This window comes from Salvia miltiorrhiza, chromosome 4 (assembly GCF_028751815.1).
Source record: "Salvia miltiorrhiza cultivar Shanhuang (shh) chromosome 4, IMPLAD_Smil_shh, whole genome shotgun sequence".
Lineage (NCBI taxonomy): Eukaryota > Viridiplantae > Streptophyta > Magnoliopsida > Lamiales > Lamiaceae > Salvia > Salvia miltiorrhiza.
The window spans coordinates 22,562,198-22,580,509 of record NC_080390.1 but is presented as its reverse complement, the minus strand read 5'-3'; the positions used below and the strand labels follow the sequence as shown (position 1 = coordinate 22,580,509).

Here is an 18,312-nt window from a genome sequence, read left to right as displayed (position 1 = left end):
GAGGAAGTCACCTTCGCCAGAGAAGTCACTTTCGCCAGAGAAGTCGCCTTCGTCAGAGAAGTCACTTTCGCCAGAGAAGTCGCCTTCGCCAGAGAAGTCATCTTGGCCAGAGAAGCAGCCTTCGCCAGAGGAACGGTCTTCATCAGCGGAATCACTGGAAAGTGCGGGGAAGTCTTCCGCGTGAAAGCAAAGTTACCATTCTACCCTCAAACACGCAAGGCACATGCGCCACAGACGAGTTTACCGTTTTACCCTTCATTTGTAATCTATAAATAGGACATACGTGTTCTCTTGTACTCTACGTTATCTCTCATTTTCGAATACAGCAGCAAATTCTTTCTTGTGTTCTAGCGTTCCAACTGTTTTCTTCGTCTTCTTCAGCTAATCAGACTAGGTATAACTTATAATTATCGCTTTAGCTTAGGTGTTGGTTTCTAGTTTCACCAATAAGGTAAGTGAACACACTCTTATAGTTTTTATTTGCTAAGAAACAGTAGTATGTCCCTCACTTTCTTTCTTTTTCTTTTTTTGAGACATAGGTAGTTATAATTCATAAATCATGATATTTGAGAAAAATTGTAATTTTTTCGTCCCCCTAAATGAGTATCCATATATTTTTTGATATGTCCCACAAATGAGTATCATCTCATTTTTTGGTAAGTGTATCTCATGCAACTCACTTACAATAAAAGTAAAAGACTCTTATTTCACTCACACACACTCAATCAATTTCTTAAAATCTGTATTATTCTCAAATTGATACCTATTTTGGGGACGAATGAAGTATTTTGCCACGAATTCTAGAATGTTGCAATAATGATCCAATATCTGGGTTCGTATGCCAAATATGGAGACGAATGAAGTATTTTGACACGAATTCTAGAATGTTGCAATAATGATCCAATATCTGGGTTCGTATTAATTTGGCATGCACAAAATTTTTAAGTGATTGGAAACTAACGTGCATCGGTGCATGCAAAATGACATCGTTTTGCAATTAAAAAAATCTTAAAATTTATGTCTTTCTTCAACCTCTCTTTGTAAGGAAAGACATATATTTGAGATCCTTTTATTATTTTTTAAGTACAAAATTACGTTATTTTGGTGTCAGCATTAATTTTCACATTACTTGATACCTGTATTGAAATCGCCACAAATCAAATTATAGGGATCATTTAAAAAGAAATATTGAACGCCACAAATCAAATTATAGGGATCATTTAAAAAGAAATTGTTGGCATCACTGTTGCACGCGCGACGTCAATTACTGATTCAATTATATTGATAATTAACATTAAATAATATTTTCGTGGTTCTTTTTTGCTAGGAATTGCCGCGATTCTATAATTTCAGCGATGTATGAGTATGAATACTGTGAATACTACTCGATCTACTTTTTGTAGTATTCAAATTAAAAAATATATATATAATTCACATTTTCTTATTGGACAAGCATCCAAATACGCACGCAAATTCAGCAAAATGAACATGCAAATCACTAGGACTTACATTGGCTTGATTATTATTATTCATAAAAATATATGAACTCACTGCATTAATTCACCTTCCAATTTTTTTTTTTCAAAAAATAAATAATAATAACCTTCCAAATTAGCACCGAAATTCAAATTTTATATGGTATCAAAGGTCACGACGCCATTAATATAATGGTGGCAAATAATTAATGACCGTTGGTCTAATACCAAATTAAAACAACTCGGACACACACACATATATATATATTTTTTTGAGAATGACACACTCACATATTATTTAGACAGAAACCAATTCTCTTCATTACATTCAATTCAAAAATGGGATTCACAAAGTTTACGAGATTTGCAGAAATGCTGGTTGCCATATTTTCTCTAGCATTTCTTGTTCGACTCAGTTATGGCAGAACTCATCACCACACATTTGTGGTATAAATTTTTTCTTTACCTCGCCAACCCCTTAGCTTGTCTCACAAACATTTTTTCACTTTGTAGAATAATAATAATAATAATAATAATAATAATAATAATAATAATAATAATAATAATTATTATTATTATTATTATTATTATTATTTTTTTGCACTGCAGGTAAAGTCATGTTCATACACCAGACTGTGCAGCACAAAGCAAATTTTGACAGTGAACGGTAAATTCCCCGGACCAACTCTTAGAGCGAATAGAGGAGACAAATTGATCGTCAAGTTTCGCAACGACGCCGAATATAATTTAACCCTTCACTGGTATATATGTATATGTTCAAACTTTTCTCTCGGAACATTCTTTATTTATTTATTTATATTTTCTGAGTTCATATATTGAAGTAGTCATTTTTTATATAAATTGTAAAAATAAAAAATAGCCATAAAGATAACAAAGATTAAAATTGTCATTTTTAGGTTAAAACTGTTTAATTTACCCCTAATTCACGTGAATTCGCCTTAAATCACATCTATATATATAAGAAGGCTTCGTGGTAGTAAACTATAGATAAAATAGGGTCAATTATAATGACTAAGAAGTTTCATGATCGTGCATTATAGGCAAAATAAGTTGAATTCACAACTAAAAAACTCAGTGATTTTGAATTTTATGCAAAATAGTTGAATATTGACGTACGTCTAAGAAGCATTTTGGTTGTGAATTGTAATAAAAATAATTAAGGCCAGTTCACGATTGTGAATTATAGAGAAAATAAGGTGAGTTAAGGATTAATGAGGTTGAAATTGTGGCGGGCAGGCACGGAGTGAGACAGGCTCGGAATCCATGGTCGGACGGGGCGGAGTACGTGAACCAGTGTCCGATTAGGGCGGGGAAGAGCTTCACTTACCACATTCAATTGACAACTGAAGAAGGAACCATTTGGTGGCACGCACATAGTGGGTGGGCAAGAGCTACCTTACATGGAATCATCATTGTATATCCCAACAAAGGGGCTAAATATCCTTTCCCCAAGCCTTACGCCCAACTCCCGCTCATTCTCGGTAACTCATTCAATCATTCACAATCACATATCATAATATTCAAGATTTAGAATTCAAACTTTATTTATATAAGGAAAGTATACAATCTTAATCCAATAAAATTATTTCCATGCACATGCTCTTAATCTAAATATACAACAGAAGATATCGCACAAATTAACAATAAAAGATTTTAGTTTCACGTAAAATGTCATTTTGAGCTATGTACCATCTTAAAGGAAAATTACTGAACTTAGATTAATTAAATTTTAATTTTGCTCAACAACTTAAAAGTTTATATGCTTGATGATTATTGAAATTTTACCTCATTTTGCTAACAATGCTAGAATCCGTCGTGATTTATTTGCTAAAACACAACTTAAATGTTGGTAATTTACCGACGATATTTTGGTAAATAAAAACAATATTGTTTTATTCTTCGGTTGATTTGGCAACCTCGACATGTTAGCATCGGGCAGGAATCCAACTCGTTAAATTGGACAGGAATCCAAATCGTTAGCAAAATCAGATAAATTTAAATGTCCGATAATTATGAGAACTATATTATATGAATTTTAATAATTTACAACCTATTGTCCCAAAAGGGAAGAAGCTTTGTTTACATAATTGGATTTGCTTATTGAATATTTATTATACATATTTAGGGGAATGGTGGAAAATGAATGTGATGGACATACAAGGAAATGCAATGAAGACAGGAGGAGAACCAATGTTATCTGATGCTTATACTATCAATGGCCAACCGGGTGATTTCTATCCATGCTCACGACAAGGTATCCTATATCTTTTTTCCATTCATTTCAAATTGAGTTAATTGCCGCAAATAACTTTCTAGTTTAAAATTATTTAAAAGTGCTATCTTATGGTGGTTTGTACAAAATTGTCATTTTTTTAAAACTTGTAGAAATAGACCAAAAGTTTAAAATTATTTAAAACCGCTATTTTATGGTGGTTTGTACAAAATTGTCATTTTTTAACCCATAGAAATAGATCATTTTTTTAAAATTGTGGCATTAGTACTGTATAGTCGGTGCGTGTATCATATTTGAACTCAATTGGACTATTTTGGACCATATTTGAGTTCATATTTTGGCTTAAATATGGCTCAAAAACGCTGAAATTTAAAATAATTGATCTAATTTTGTAGGCCTCAACAAAATTGATCTATTTTTACAAATTATTCTTAAATAGTGACTTAAAGAATTTCAAACTCCAACTTTCTCCCGACCTTTAAATTACAGCATTACTTTTTTTTTTTTAGAATAATTACAGCATTACTTTTTAATTCTTCACAATTATAACATCCCTGGTATGTTTTAAAACGTTGTAACTGCCCAAAAAATGAAAAACAATTTTATAAGAATTCGATATAATTAATCGTCTGAATATTAATAATGATGAATCGTATAAAAGTTGTATTGTTTCTGGCAATCAGCCGTCTCAATTTTGGGACAGGATCCTTTAGACAGTACTTCTAGCTCGCAAGATATTGAAGGCTCGTTAATTTTAGATTGTACTAATTAAATAGTCGTTTTGCTATTGTCAAAATAAAAAATTAGCTACTAAGACATCTATTTTTTTTTAACCTTTGTTGTAATAATAATTTACAATCACGAAGCTCATCATTAGTAAAAATGCTTTTATTTTATTTACAATGCACAATCACGAAGCTTCTTAATCGTAAAACTGATCTAATTTATCTTTTTTTAGGGAAAAACTAATCTAGTTTATCAATAATTCACTATCAAAATATTTTTTATATATAGTCGTGAATTCGCCATATTTTACCTACAATTCATAGTTAGTAATGAATCGACTCAATTTTACCTTCAATTTATAACTACAAAACTTCTTATTTGTGAATTAAGAATTTTAGGCCGAAAAAAATTGAACGTATTGTATCTTTCTTTATGTTTATAGCCATTTTTTTTAATCTCTACAGATATAAGAATGACTATTTTTGATATATTAACTCCCCAAGTCAGAAAAAAGAGAGAAAAACTCGTAATTTCATTTGGCTTATGCAGAAACATTGAAGATGGAAGTGAAGCATGGGAAAACCTATCTCCTTCGAATAGTAAACGCCGTGATGGACGAGAGCCTCTTCTTGGCGGTGGCGCACCACAAACTGGTGGTGGTAGGAACCGACGGTTTCTACACAAAACCATTCGAAACAAACTACATCATGATCTCCCCCGGCCAATCCATGGACCTCTTGCTCAAAGCCGACCAGCCCCCCGCCTCCTACTACCTCGCCGCCGCCGCTTACTCCAGCGCATTCGGCGCCGGCTTCGACAACACCACAACCACCGCCATTCTCCACTACCAATCATCACCACCACAACAACACAGAAATGATCCTCTCCTCCCCCCTCACGACGCCACGCTCGCCTCCACCGAGTTCACGAGGCGCCTCAGAAGCCCACCCGCCGCCGCGAAAAATCTCCCCACCGAAGTCGACACCCGCGTCCTCATCACGGCCTCCGTGAACCTCCTGAACTGCAGCGGCTGCGCCGGCCCTTTCGGGAAGAGATTCGCGGCCAGTTTGAACAACATCAGCTTCGTGCCGCCCTCCACCGACGTGCTGCAAGCGTACTACCGGAGAATCGGCGGTGTTTTTGAGGCCGATTTCCCGGAGAAGCCGGCGAGGGAGTTCGACTACACGGGCGAGAATCTTCCCGGGGAGGTTCTGGCGGCGGAGATGGGGACGAGGGCGTTGGTGGTGGAGTACAACGCGAGCGTGGAGATGGTTTTGCAGGGGACGAATGTGGTGGCGAGTGATAATCACCCGATGCATATGCATGGGTATGGGTTCTACGTGGTGGGGTGGGGGTTCGGCAATTTCGACCCCGAGAAGGGGCCATTGGGGTATAATCTCGATGACCCTCCGCAGGAGACGACGGTGGGGATTCCAAAGGATGGGTGGGTGGCTCTCAGGTTCAGGGCCGACAATCCAGGTCACTTTCATTTCCTTTTTATCATCAATATCTAATCTTCTTTTCTTCTTTCTCTTCAACTTTTTGGTATTAATTCGATTTAGTTTGCTGTTTGTCAAATTCTGATGGGTTGGTTCAAGTAACACGAAATTGATTGATTTTGTTGCATATGCAAGCAGGGGTGTGGTTGCTGCATTGTCATTTGGAGAGGCATCAGATGTGGGGGATGAGTACAGTTATAGTGGTCAAAAATGGGGCAGCTTCTCACACCAAATTGCTTCCTCCACCTCATGATTTACCCTCATGCTGATCGCACATTCAATTATCATCATATCGCCAAAAACGATTAATTACTTATCTGCTACCTGCTCCTTGCAAACTCCAACTTCACTCATCTTGCAACTGGATCATAATGAGTGTTGCAACTTCAAATTGTAATTTACTCATCTCATATATTGTCTAATTAATTATCTGCAATCTAAATTAGTTTTACTTTAAATAAAATTTTAGCTATGATCTTGCGCATATATATTATAGTGTAATCAAATAAGATTTTATTAAAAAAAACAAACTATAACAATCCCACAATTCATATATTGATGGATTCAAGTTGGAAAAACAAAGTCTTGAAAAGATAGTTAGTACTCATCTAAAAAACAATTAATACAGAACGAAGAAAGGAAAATACAATTCTTTAAAGAACAAAAAGGCACAATGTCTAGACGTGTGAAATCCCACCAATCATATACGAAGCCATCTGGTTTGCAACAGGATTCTTGATGGAGACGCATTCAAGCTGGTCAAGGACAAGATGAATTCTTTGATTATTTAAAGTGGGCCAATCACAAGAGCTAGAGCTAAAAGAATAAGGAGTCCATGATGTTTTTACTTTGCTTAAATTAAAGCTAAAATCCAAGTCAATTCTACATTGGATCAAATGGTGAATATTATTCAAGTTGATGGACTTGATGCTACTTGAAGTTTGGGCTCATAACACATCATATTTTAGAGGTCCAAATTAAAGAATAAACATCTCATTTCCGTCAAAAAGGGTGCGGCCAACTAAAACCTCATTTTAAGTTATATTTTTTGTATTTAGTGAGTGACTTTTGGTGTCCAAGAGTCATACCAAGTGTTTAGGGGTTACAATTGTTTTATTATGTGCATTTTTAATGGTTTTAAGTAATGATAATAAGTGTGTGAGGCTCTCAAAAGACCTTTTTGAGCCTATAAATAGAAATGTAATCATTTGTAATTCACACACCTTGAAGTATAAACAAAAATTAGCATTTGCTTAGTGAGTTGAGTTCTTTTTTATTGAGTTTTTCACTTGTTTTAGAACTTATCAAGGCACTTGAGCAAGGTCTCGTGGCGTTCAACCATACCGAGGTTCTTGGCTGATTCTATAAACAACGGGTCGAGGTTTCTACGTTCTTAGAGGTTGATCAAACTACATTCTCGATCTAGGGAGACCACTGCTTACTCTTTAACGTCGGGTTCTTGGATCATTATATCCAACGGGTTTTTCGTCCGATTTTATCCATATCATTTCGGTATCAGAGCGATCTGATATTGATCCAAACTCTATCTTTTATTTTCTTTGTACTTTCATTATATCTTTTATTCATTCTCATTGTCCAACAAAAGTAGTTGCCAACAAAAAAAAAAAATCTTCAAAGTTCTTATATCCTTTTGTTTTCCATTGTTGTTATTGTTGTTGTTGTTGCATATATGTAAAAAAAAACAAAAAAAAAAAACAAAGAAAAGAAAAAAAAAACATATATATCCAAAAAAAAGTCCCAAAATTTCTATTTCGTTTATAATCCTTAGAAGTTTCATAAACTTGTTCCAAAATTCAAGTTTTTGCATCTAAGGGCTGAAGTTTGGTGAATGTTACTTGTCTTGTTCTTTCTTGATTTATTTTAGTTCATTTGAAATTCTTACAAATGAAAATTGAGTGGTAAAAGGCATTGATTGCTGAGTTTATTTGAGGGGAGGTAAAAGCCTATGTGAGTGATTTATATTCTCCTTACCCAAGATAGGCGTAGTGCCAATTTAACAAAGCTGTCATTTCGACTTTATGCAAATAAATTTGTATTCTCCTTACCCAAGATAGGCGTAGTGCCAATGATAAGCTAGGGTCGATCCCACTAAGAGTTGGTCATCTTGATGTTACAAACAAAAAAAAGGAAATAGAGTGGACTAATCATCCTAGTCACGAGAGACGACTCAGAAATCTCAAGGGGATAAATTCAACTTAACTCAAATACTGGAATGAACTAAAATAAGCTGGAAATACTAAACAAAGAAAATCAGTAATAAAAGGTAATCTGGTCAAGACGTTGAAAATACTTGACCTCCCGTAACCTGCTGCAGTCTCTCAACCACCACCGTCACGCCTCCTTCTCAGACCTCCGAAATTCGCCGCCCTCTACCCTACTACTTGGCCTCGGCAATCAAGCCATCGTTGTCACCGATCTCTCATTCTATGGGCCGATGGCCTCGACTTTGGAGTCGACCGTCGTCCAACCACCGCCTTTCTCTCTCTACTTCTGGCTGACGGCCAGCTAGCAGGAGCATCAGGCCGTTGCCGCCGCCGTACGTCGTTCCTCTTTTCTCTCTCAGCCCGACTCGCCTCGACTAGAAACAACCACTGGTTCCCAAGACTCACGCACGCAACAACACACACACCACATACGCATCACAAAAAAGACATCTTCTTTTTTAGCCTGACTCTGATACCACTATTGTGATATCGCCTCGTCGTCGACTTGTCTATCCCCACTGTCGATACGCTGTAGAAGAGGACTAATTCCAACTGTAGCAATTTGGCCTCCTTGTAGTGAATCTTTGATTCTGGAACAGCCTGCACAAGCATGAACAAACCACAACATAGAAGAAAGAAAAAGAGGATAAATGAGATAATAACAATAATATAAACTCGGCTCAGGTGCGGGTCTCTCTTCACTTGCAGCACAACGACCACAGAGAAGGCAATTTCGTAGGCACGACAACAAAACCCACGCCCACTCCTCACACCAGGTAACTCCTCCACACAGAAAGAGATGAAACACACTAGCTATAGGTATGAGATAATGAGATTGTTGCTATACTCAAACAATAGTAGCAGCACAAGATTTTATAAGCCAAGAGAGAAGAGCTCACAAGGAAAAATGAAAGAATATAAAAGAAAATGAAAGATCTCTCAAGATCCTAGGGCACAAGATGGGGGCTACCAATATGGTGTGAGAAATGGGCTTGGGGTTGGGCCAATTAATTAACAGCTTCTTTAATTAGCTTCATTTGTAGAAAAAAAAATGCATATATGTGAGATGTTGCATGTATAAGATTTATACATATCTTTCTTTCCAATTTTCTTTTTTCTTCTATTTATGTGTCAATTAATTAGTAAATAAAAGTCCATACATGTCTGGTATGAGAAATGATTCTCTAAGTATATGTGATGTGATCTTAGTTTACTGTCCGTGGAAAAGATCGGCAAATGGTAAATTATACAGTAACTTGTCTAGTAGGAAGAAATGTGGAAACAAACCTAAGAAGGTTTCGTGTTATTTGTGAGAGAAATAATTCCTTGCAGCTTAGGTTGGAAAATTTTGAGATTGAATAAAATTTAATTGGTATAACATATGCAATACAACTGTGTTTACGAGATTGTGCTTACACAAATTGAGGATGTAAAGATTTTGGTAAGTATGATTGAAGTGGAGATGAGAAAGGGCGATCAGAATTGGGTGAGGAAACTGAGAGTTCTGCAATGAGTTTTATAGGGGAAACATGTGATATGGATGAACCTCATCCATACAAATCTTGAATTAAATTAATAAATATTAAGGCTAAAATTATTTGAAAAGAACGTAAGCTTGTAGAATTAAAAATCCCGAGGTTAGTCGTAACAATATTGGAACATTATTTGAAAACAATAAATTAATTGGGCCTTTGAAAAATTCGGCCTTACTCTAGAGTAAATGAACCTTTAAATTTGGTCCACAATAAAAATGAAAATTTTCAATGAAAAAGGCCCATTGATCAAACTTGACTCAAATTAAATTCAACTCAAAAGTCCAATTATATTCATGGTGGTTCTCTTTGGTTGTAAATTTATCATGAAAAAATGAGAGATAAACAAAATTTCACCATTTAAATCCTTCATTTCTTTTCCCACATTTCCTACTTGACCCTTACCAATTCCTCATTTACACTACAAAAGAGGGATAATAAATGAGGAATGCGTAATGGTCAAGTAAGAAATGTGGAAAAAGAAATGAAGGATTTAAATGGTGAAATTTTGTTTATCCCTCATTTTCCCATGATAAATTTACAACCAAAGAGAGCGCACCCTCATAAGAAAAAATTCGAATCTTCAACTCATCAATCTAATCTCATAAAATTATTGCATAAATTTCATAGTCACATAATAAAATTTAACTCAAAGTCAATATAAAATTAACAATAATTTTTTTGCTTTAACTTTAACTTACAATAAATCTTTTGTTGGAATATTTTTTTTTTCCGAGGTGCAAATCCACATATGCTAATATTAGGAACTCTTCTAAAATCTCATTGAGGAAAATTCGGGGTACTACATTTGCTCCGTGAGACGTTGCTTTCAGTTGTCAGTTTTATTTTTTTATTTAAAGAAAACACACACAAAGGGCGGGGGTTGGGCAGACCCCCCAATTTGTAAATAAAAATCAACCAGTATCTCATACACAACGCTGCCCAAAAGTGACAACGCCTAACAAGATTGTTCTAGATAATCTGATGTCCTCGTACTTGTTCTGACTTCACTTTTCAGATTTTACGGGATCCGCATTTAATGCAGTAGAGTGTTTTTTGTCGTAGGCATGACTTTCCTTGAATAGATGTTGACTCGGGCTAACATGACATAAGTTTTCATTTAACTTGCTATATTAGCATCAACGAGGCAGAAAGATGTTAGCTTCCACATGATCAACTTCTCAGCACGGTTAAGTCAGGCAGTAGGACAATCTTCAGTAATCTAGATCTTTAATGCACTTCATGTTGATATCATGTAAATAAAAGAAGCACACTCCCTAATTAGTGAATTGCAATTTAAGGTTACATCAGCAAGTCATCATCAGCATTAATGAGGGGTATTCGTATAACATCAAAACTTTATAATTTTTCCATTAATTGGGGTAACTTAGCTGACCAGTTGTAAGTTGATGTCCTCCTTCGGATTTTCAACTGGCTTATGTAGTTCTTGACTAAAAAATTCTCCCTTAACTGAACACTTGTGAATAGAAAAACAAGTTCCTTAACAAATGAATCGTAGACTATACAGCAGTTAGTTCATCATCTTTTCAGGAATTTTGGCATCTTATATGTTTTCTAGTCAACTTCAGGAAAAAAAAAACACTATGTTTTTGCGCCACTTTTATTTTTTCATATAAAAACTTATGAAGGAAATAGGTTGAGGAGCAATGGCTTGCATGAGTTTAGTTTCGTTGTTCTAGCCCACAGTTGAAAAAGTATGCATGTGATTAGAAAATTATTGTTCTGAAACATAGCTTCAAATCAATTTTTTTTAACTTAAAAAATCTTTTTTATACATACATCTTGTATAAATTATACTAGCATTCCCACAAAATTCTAGCACAATTTTTGCATCGGTACGACGATGTCTAGTAACTATATTTAACTCCTCTGAAATAATTTTCTAACGACAAAGCTAAATTTTTGTCTTTCATTTTTCAATTTAAATACTTGGGTCACTTCAGAAGTGGACATAAAATTATTTCTAACTTTTATAAAACCATTGTTTGACTTCGTCCAAACAATTTCAAGAAAGTTCAGTGATAATAGAACAGTAAAACGAATAATTGGTCTTACACTAAATAAATTCCTAATTTTGGCAATCTCTATTGCTTATGTTTAATCTTGTCTCCTCCAACTATGTCTAAATAAAGATTATAAGACCAAAAATATTTGGACCGCATTAATTAAGTAAATTAATTCTACTAAGATTCCAAGGCCTTGAACCAACAAAAGCCACAAAGTCCAGTGGCCTAGGCCCACAACAAACCAAGAAATATAAATAGCTTCTTTTTTGCTGTCACATAGTTCATATCGTCACTAACAATTAAAATTTGATTGAAAATTAAATAATTAATTTTCTAATGTGAACGAGCAGCCACAGAAGATCACGACTTTCATTTTGTTTAATGATTAATACTTAACCTTTGATAAATGCTAAGTGATACCATGTTTTATGTGCTTTAAAAATATGTTTTGTATTTATTTTTCTAATAGAATATGTGGACGTGATTGTGTATTTTATTTCATTATTCGCACTTAAATACATTTCATTCAATTCTGATTTTTTATTAAAAAATTTAATTAAAGCCACAAACTTTCAATTATTTTATTTTTTCACGTTTTTGTAAACTTTCGGCGAATTAATGTCATCTTGACTAGCTACATCATTGTGATTAGTTGAAGTAACGAAAATATCTAATTACATCATTTATATCATCAATCATTTAAGCCATATAGATATTTCAGGCGTGCACCTAAATAGTAGTTTGGGGCCAATCAACTATTGTAGAAAAAAATATAACAATTAAAAATTTGGACATTTATGGACAAAAATTTAGTTCATATTAAAATCAAAATTGGTCGAGAATTCGTATATTTATATGTAATTAACCTTTATTTTTACGTATTTATAAGTAGTTAAATACGATAATACGTGCAATACTTCTTTGACCTAAAACGTTGGTTACTTTTATTATATATAGGACTACAAAAGTGTTAATTAAGTACATACATTATTCTTTACTCAGAATGAAAATTTGAACTATAAGTTTTTTTTTTAAAATCAAATCTTGATGGGGCAGACGAAGTATGCGATTATTTAAAAACAAAGTAACATTAATAAAAGTTATTGGTTGGCGCAGACAAAGACAGAGCAAGACTCCCAGCTATGCTGGATTTCTTCATAATCATTAAATAAAAGATTCCTAAACAACAATTATCGATGTAGCTTATGTGCATCTTGTTTGAATATTCTGCAACTTGGTATCTTCCCTCAAATATTCAAACATCAATTATTTAGGGATGATGCATCTACTTTTTAAAAAACCTTCATTTAGTTTTATATACACACTCGATTTTGACATTTTCTCCCCACTAATTAATGACACCAAGGTAGCATTTTCTTGTGCGGAAGGGTCGGAATTTTATTTTATTTCCTTTTCTTATTATCCATCTCTCATTGACTTATCCAATGTAGTTCAAGTTATTTTTATTTTATTATTTTTTATTTGTGGAAGGGGAACGATGGAGTTTGAACCCTAAATCTCTTGATGTCCTCTTGAAGATTCAAATATAGTTCAATTAATATAACACTAGTGTATAACCCGTCGAAATTCGACAGGATTTTAATTTATAATTTAAATTATTTATATTATTGTTGTACAATATAATTAATTTTTAATTAATTTAATTTGATGTAATAGAATTTACATTGTACTAATTTTAATTATGTTCGTCAATTAAATGTTAATTAACTTTTTGTTAGAATAGTAAAAATACCCGTTTATATAATTTTTGTACATTTTTAATAAATTGATGGATAAGAATTAATTTAAGATCTCAATTTTCATCTAAGCATCATCTCATCTCATGATCATCAAGAACTCGAAAGACGATATCTGTCTTTTGAGCATTATCTCGTCTAAAGCCTAAAATACTATGCCTGACTTAATGCGTCAATCGTTTGAACATCATTATCTGATGCTTTAAATATCATAATTCACTTCTAAACATCACTTTCATTATGAGTTTGAAAGACCAGGGTTGACTTGTGAGATTATATAATCTGAAGCTTTGTGAGATTATAACTAACTTCTAAACATCATCTTGTATAGAGCTTAAAAATCACCATTTGTGCATCATCTTATTTAGAGCTTAAAATATCATAACTGAGTTTCAAGCATCATTTCGTTTGGAGTTTGAAAGAATAAAACTAATTTGTGAGAATCATCTCTTGTTTGAAGTTTGAAAGACCATAACTAAGTTCTGAGAATCATCTCGTCTAAGGCTTGAGAAAATTGATGTGATATTCAAATTATATCATATCAATTTATTTAGTATTTCAATTGGTAAATTTTCATAAAAAATCAATGTGTAATAAAAAAAAATTATGCAAAATATCTTATTTCATGACCAAATTAAAATGAAGAAATAATTTATTTAATCACAAGTATTTGTTTTTTAAAAAATTAAATAATTTTTTATTCAACTAAATAAATTTGATCAACTTTTATTGCAACTAAAATTGTATTAATCTCAATCACTTCACCAATTAAATGTGAGTTTTTGGTTTGGAGAGTAAGAACATCCTTTTATATAGATTTTATTTTGGTGAAATCTCATAAAAAATCAATGTTCGATGAGAAGATTTAGATAAATAAGAATGAATAAATATGAAAATGTTTAGAGAATTAGGATAAATAAAAATGCAAAAATATGGTGATGCCACATAGGAGTATTCTATTTTCCTATTAGATATGTGCTGATTTTAATACTTATTCATGTCCTAAACCCATATAATAATATCAACTAATTTCTTGAATTTGTTTAAATTTATAAAATATGTATATAAACAAATAAAATATCAAACAATAATTAGTTAATAATCTCGATAAAATTTCAAACAATAAGAACCTATTTATTTCAAATATATTTAAATATATTTTCATTATTTTTTCAAAGTTAAGTATTTTTTTATTTAGATTTTTAAATGATAAAGTTTAATAATCATTTTATTTAAATTGTGAATTGTGAGATTTTATATAGATTCAATATATATGAGCATGTGTTAGATCAATTCGAGAATGATAATTTATTTGAAATTATTTTTCACGACCAAATTTAATTGAAGAATCTATTTATTTTAAATGCATCTGAAAAGTATCCTTTTATTTATGTTTTTTTCATGGTGAAGTTCAATAAAAATCAATGCGCAATGATAAAATATCAATGTAGGAACGATGATAATTGATAAGCTAATATATGAATGAAGATTAAGCCTTTTATTTAGATATATCATTATGAGATTAATGTGGAAATGAATATTTATTTCAAATTATTTTACATGAAAAATTAAATTGAAAATTTTATTTATTACACATATATCTTAGTATAAATTCAATATAAATGAATAATGTAGTACATGGGCGTTGGTCGGATGAAATGGATGATTATCCTGATTTTCGATACTGAGATGTTTTGTTTTACGATCTCCTTTCGAGTTTCGTGCCCTTAGTCTGCGTCTTTGTGCTTTCAAGGGATTTTTTCTCTTTTCTTTTATAATAAACCTCAATTTAATAAGTATAAATTCAATATATATGAGAATGTGTAAGATCAATTCAGGTTGGATAATTTATGTGAAATTATTTTTCCTGACTAAATTAAATAGAAGAATTTATTTGTTTTAAATGCATCTCAAAAGTATCCTTTTATTTATGTTTTTTTTTTCATGGCGAAAATCAATAAAGATCAATGTGAGAATGATAAAATATCAATGTGGGGACGATGATAAGCTAATATATGAATGAAGATTAAACATTTTATTTAGATATATCATTATGATATTAATGTGGAAATGAAGATTTATTTCAAATTATTTTATACGACCTAATTAAATTGAAGAATTTATTTATTTTATATATATCTTGGTATCATTTTCTTTATTTTATATGATCAAATTAAATTGAATAACTTATTTATTTAAAATACATGTCAGTATTATTTTATTTATTTTATATGATCAAATTCAATTGAAGAACATACTTATTTCAAAAACATCTATACTTTTATTTAGGTTTGCAAATATCAAAATCTAATTACAATTTTTTTAGACCAAAATTATGAAGTTTAACATAAATATAAATTTAATGTGAAATACTATTGCAACTATTAAAAAAATGTGGTAAACTATTTTTTATCTGAAATACATATTATAAGTATTTCTTTATCAAGATTTTATCATGATTAAATTTAATAGAATATCAATGTGGGAAAGATAGATGATCTAATGTATTAATTCATGAAGATTGAGCATTTTATTTAGGTTGTGAATTGATGAAGTTTAGTATGAAAACAAATGTGCATAATGAGAGAATTGGAAAGTGAAAAGTTTAACGAGAAATAGAGATAATTAATCTTGATTGAAAAGAAGCAATTGACGAAGAAGAGATGAAACCCTAGTTTTACGCCGCCTTGTTGTTCGCCGGACATGGCCGCCAGTATGCACCACCAAACCACTCTGGACAGAAGCGGACTCAACCTTCCGCCTGTCACGTCGAATTTTGAGGGTTCTCTTCGTTCTTCTGGTCGCAAAACAACCTCAGAGGTCCTTCATTTGGTTACGCCGCTTGGCTACTGATCTGACTACCCAGCAGATGTCGCGGGACGAAGCTCTGTCATCTGCGGAGAACCTTCAACGCAGGGCTTCTGACTCTAATCATTCTAATGGCACGCTTTGCACAGACACGGATCGGGCTATTCCGATAATTTCCTACGCTGATAAGGTTGCGCCCAGACCCGTGCGCAAGCTTGATATACCTCTCCATAGTTTCCACGCGCTGAAAGCGATTAAACACGGGGAGTCGGCCTCTATCACTATTCCTCGTGATCTTTACTTGAAGCAGGTTTCACACTTTAAATTTTCTCTTATTGGCAGGCTGCTTCTCAGCAAGGGCGACTGTTGGGAACTTAATGAAATATCCTAATCTTTGTTTTGATGATACCAAAATCCATAGGCCTTGATTGTAATAGACTAGAACTGTTCGAACTCAAGTGTTAGAGTTCTTTTCTAGTTTAGATTGATGTTCTGAAGACTGAAGACCGAAGGACGAAGGACTGAAGACTAAAGACTGAAGTATCAGTTGAAGAATCAGTCTGAAACTGATTACTTAATGCGTGCCACGAGGAAACAGCAGACTGATACTAAAGTCAAGTATCAGTTAAACATTCTTCCTCGGACTGAACTTCCAATGTTCAAAGGAAGCCACGTACTCCAGAAGTACAGCCGCATTAAATGCAGAGATCTCAGGATCCTCCTTTCTCTGCAGAGGTCATTCCTATTTGGTGGCTACTTTATCAGAGACGTCGCATCTTCTGCTCTTCAACATAGTCGTTCCCACCAAACAAGGAACCTCGAAGATTGAAGCCTCAGCCCAAATTCAAATTGCTCTCCAACGGAAGAATTCTTGAAGACCTTATCTGCCAACGGATCTATTCAAGACCTCTCCAATAAATAGCGCTCGAGGATCACTTCAAATCTTCACCGATTCAACAACTCAAGCTGAAGCTCTGCCAAAATTGTGACTCAGCCCAAAGCTTAACCTCTCCAAAGCTTGAATCGAAGAAGAGAATACCAAAGCCAAAAATCAGTCACTGCTGATTACATACATTCTCTTAGACCTTAGGCAAACCCCTGTTTACCCAGAGCCTAGGTCAAAACTAGCTCCAAAGAACTTGTTCTTTGAAGTTTAGTTGGTAAGATTTCAAACCTCCCTTCGACCGATAGAATCGACTGTTTGAGTTGAAAAGGAGTTCAGGAAGGTACTCTGACTCCGCGAGATCCTAGTGCCAGTTCGTGCTAGGAGTGAGAAATCCAACACGAGTGAAGTCGTTGGTACTGAAGATTGCATCTTCAGTTGATTCGGTTGTGTGCACCCGGCTAAGCACACGGATTCGATTTGCTGTGCACCCGTAAGCACAAGCATTGGTTTGCAGTGCACCCGTAAGCACTTGCAGAGTGAAGTTATTGGTCTGATCAACCAACCGATGATGTAGGAAGTGTTTTCCGAACCACGTAAAAATCTCTGTGTTATTTACAGCTTTCAATTTTACTTTCCTACTTGTGCTTAGCCGGGTGCACTGCAAACCGAAACTGTGTGCTTAGCCTGGTGCACACCACCGAATCAACTGAAGATCCAATCTTCAGTACCAACACTTCACTCGCGTTGGATTTTTCACTCCTAGCACGAACTGGCACTAGGATCTCACGGAGTCAGAGTACCTTCTTGAACTCCTTTTCAACTCAAACACTCGATTATATCGGTCGAATGGAGGTTAGAAATCTTGTCAACTAAACTTCAAAGAACAAGTTCTTTGGAGTTAGTTTTGACCTAGGCTCTGGGTAAACAGAGGTTTGCCTAAGGTCTAAGAGAATGTTTGTAATCAGCAGTGACTGATTTTTGGCTTTGGTATTCTCTTCTTCGATTCAAGCTTTGGAGAGATTTAAGCTTTTGGCTGAGAAACAATTTTGGCAGAGTTTCAGCTTATGTCGTTGAATCGGTGAAGATTGAAGTGATCCTCGAGCGCTATTTATAGGAGAGGTCT

The 18,312-nt window shown here is 33.8% G+C and overlaps 1 protein-coding gene across 1 annotated transcript; it reads left to right on the top strand.

Moving 5' to 3' along the window:
- The first annotated feature begins 4,977 nt into the window (after nt 1-4,977).
- LOC131019430 (laccase-14-like) lies at nt 4,978-6,207 on the top strand. Its single transcript, XM_057947971.1, has 2 exons — nt 4,978-5,914; nt 6,093-6,207. The coding sequence occupies exons 1-2, from the start codon at nt 5,016-5,018 to the stop codon at nt 6,205-6,207; spliced, it is 1,014 nt and encodes a 337-aa protein (XP_057803954.1). The 5' UTR covers nt 4,978-5,015.
- Nucleotides 6,208-18,312: the final 12,105 nt, after the last annotated feature.

Coding starts and splice junctions, on each gene's coding strand:
- LOC131019430 (XM_057947971.1), top strand. CDS start 5,016: ATGGAAGTGAAGCATGGGAAAACCTATCTCCTTCGAATAGTAAACGCC. Junction 5,915..6,092: donor GATGGGTGGGTGGCTCTCAG/GTTCAGGGCCGA, acceptor ATATGCAAGCAG/GGGTGTGGTTGCTGCATTGT.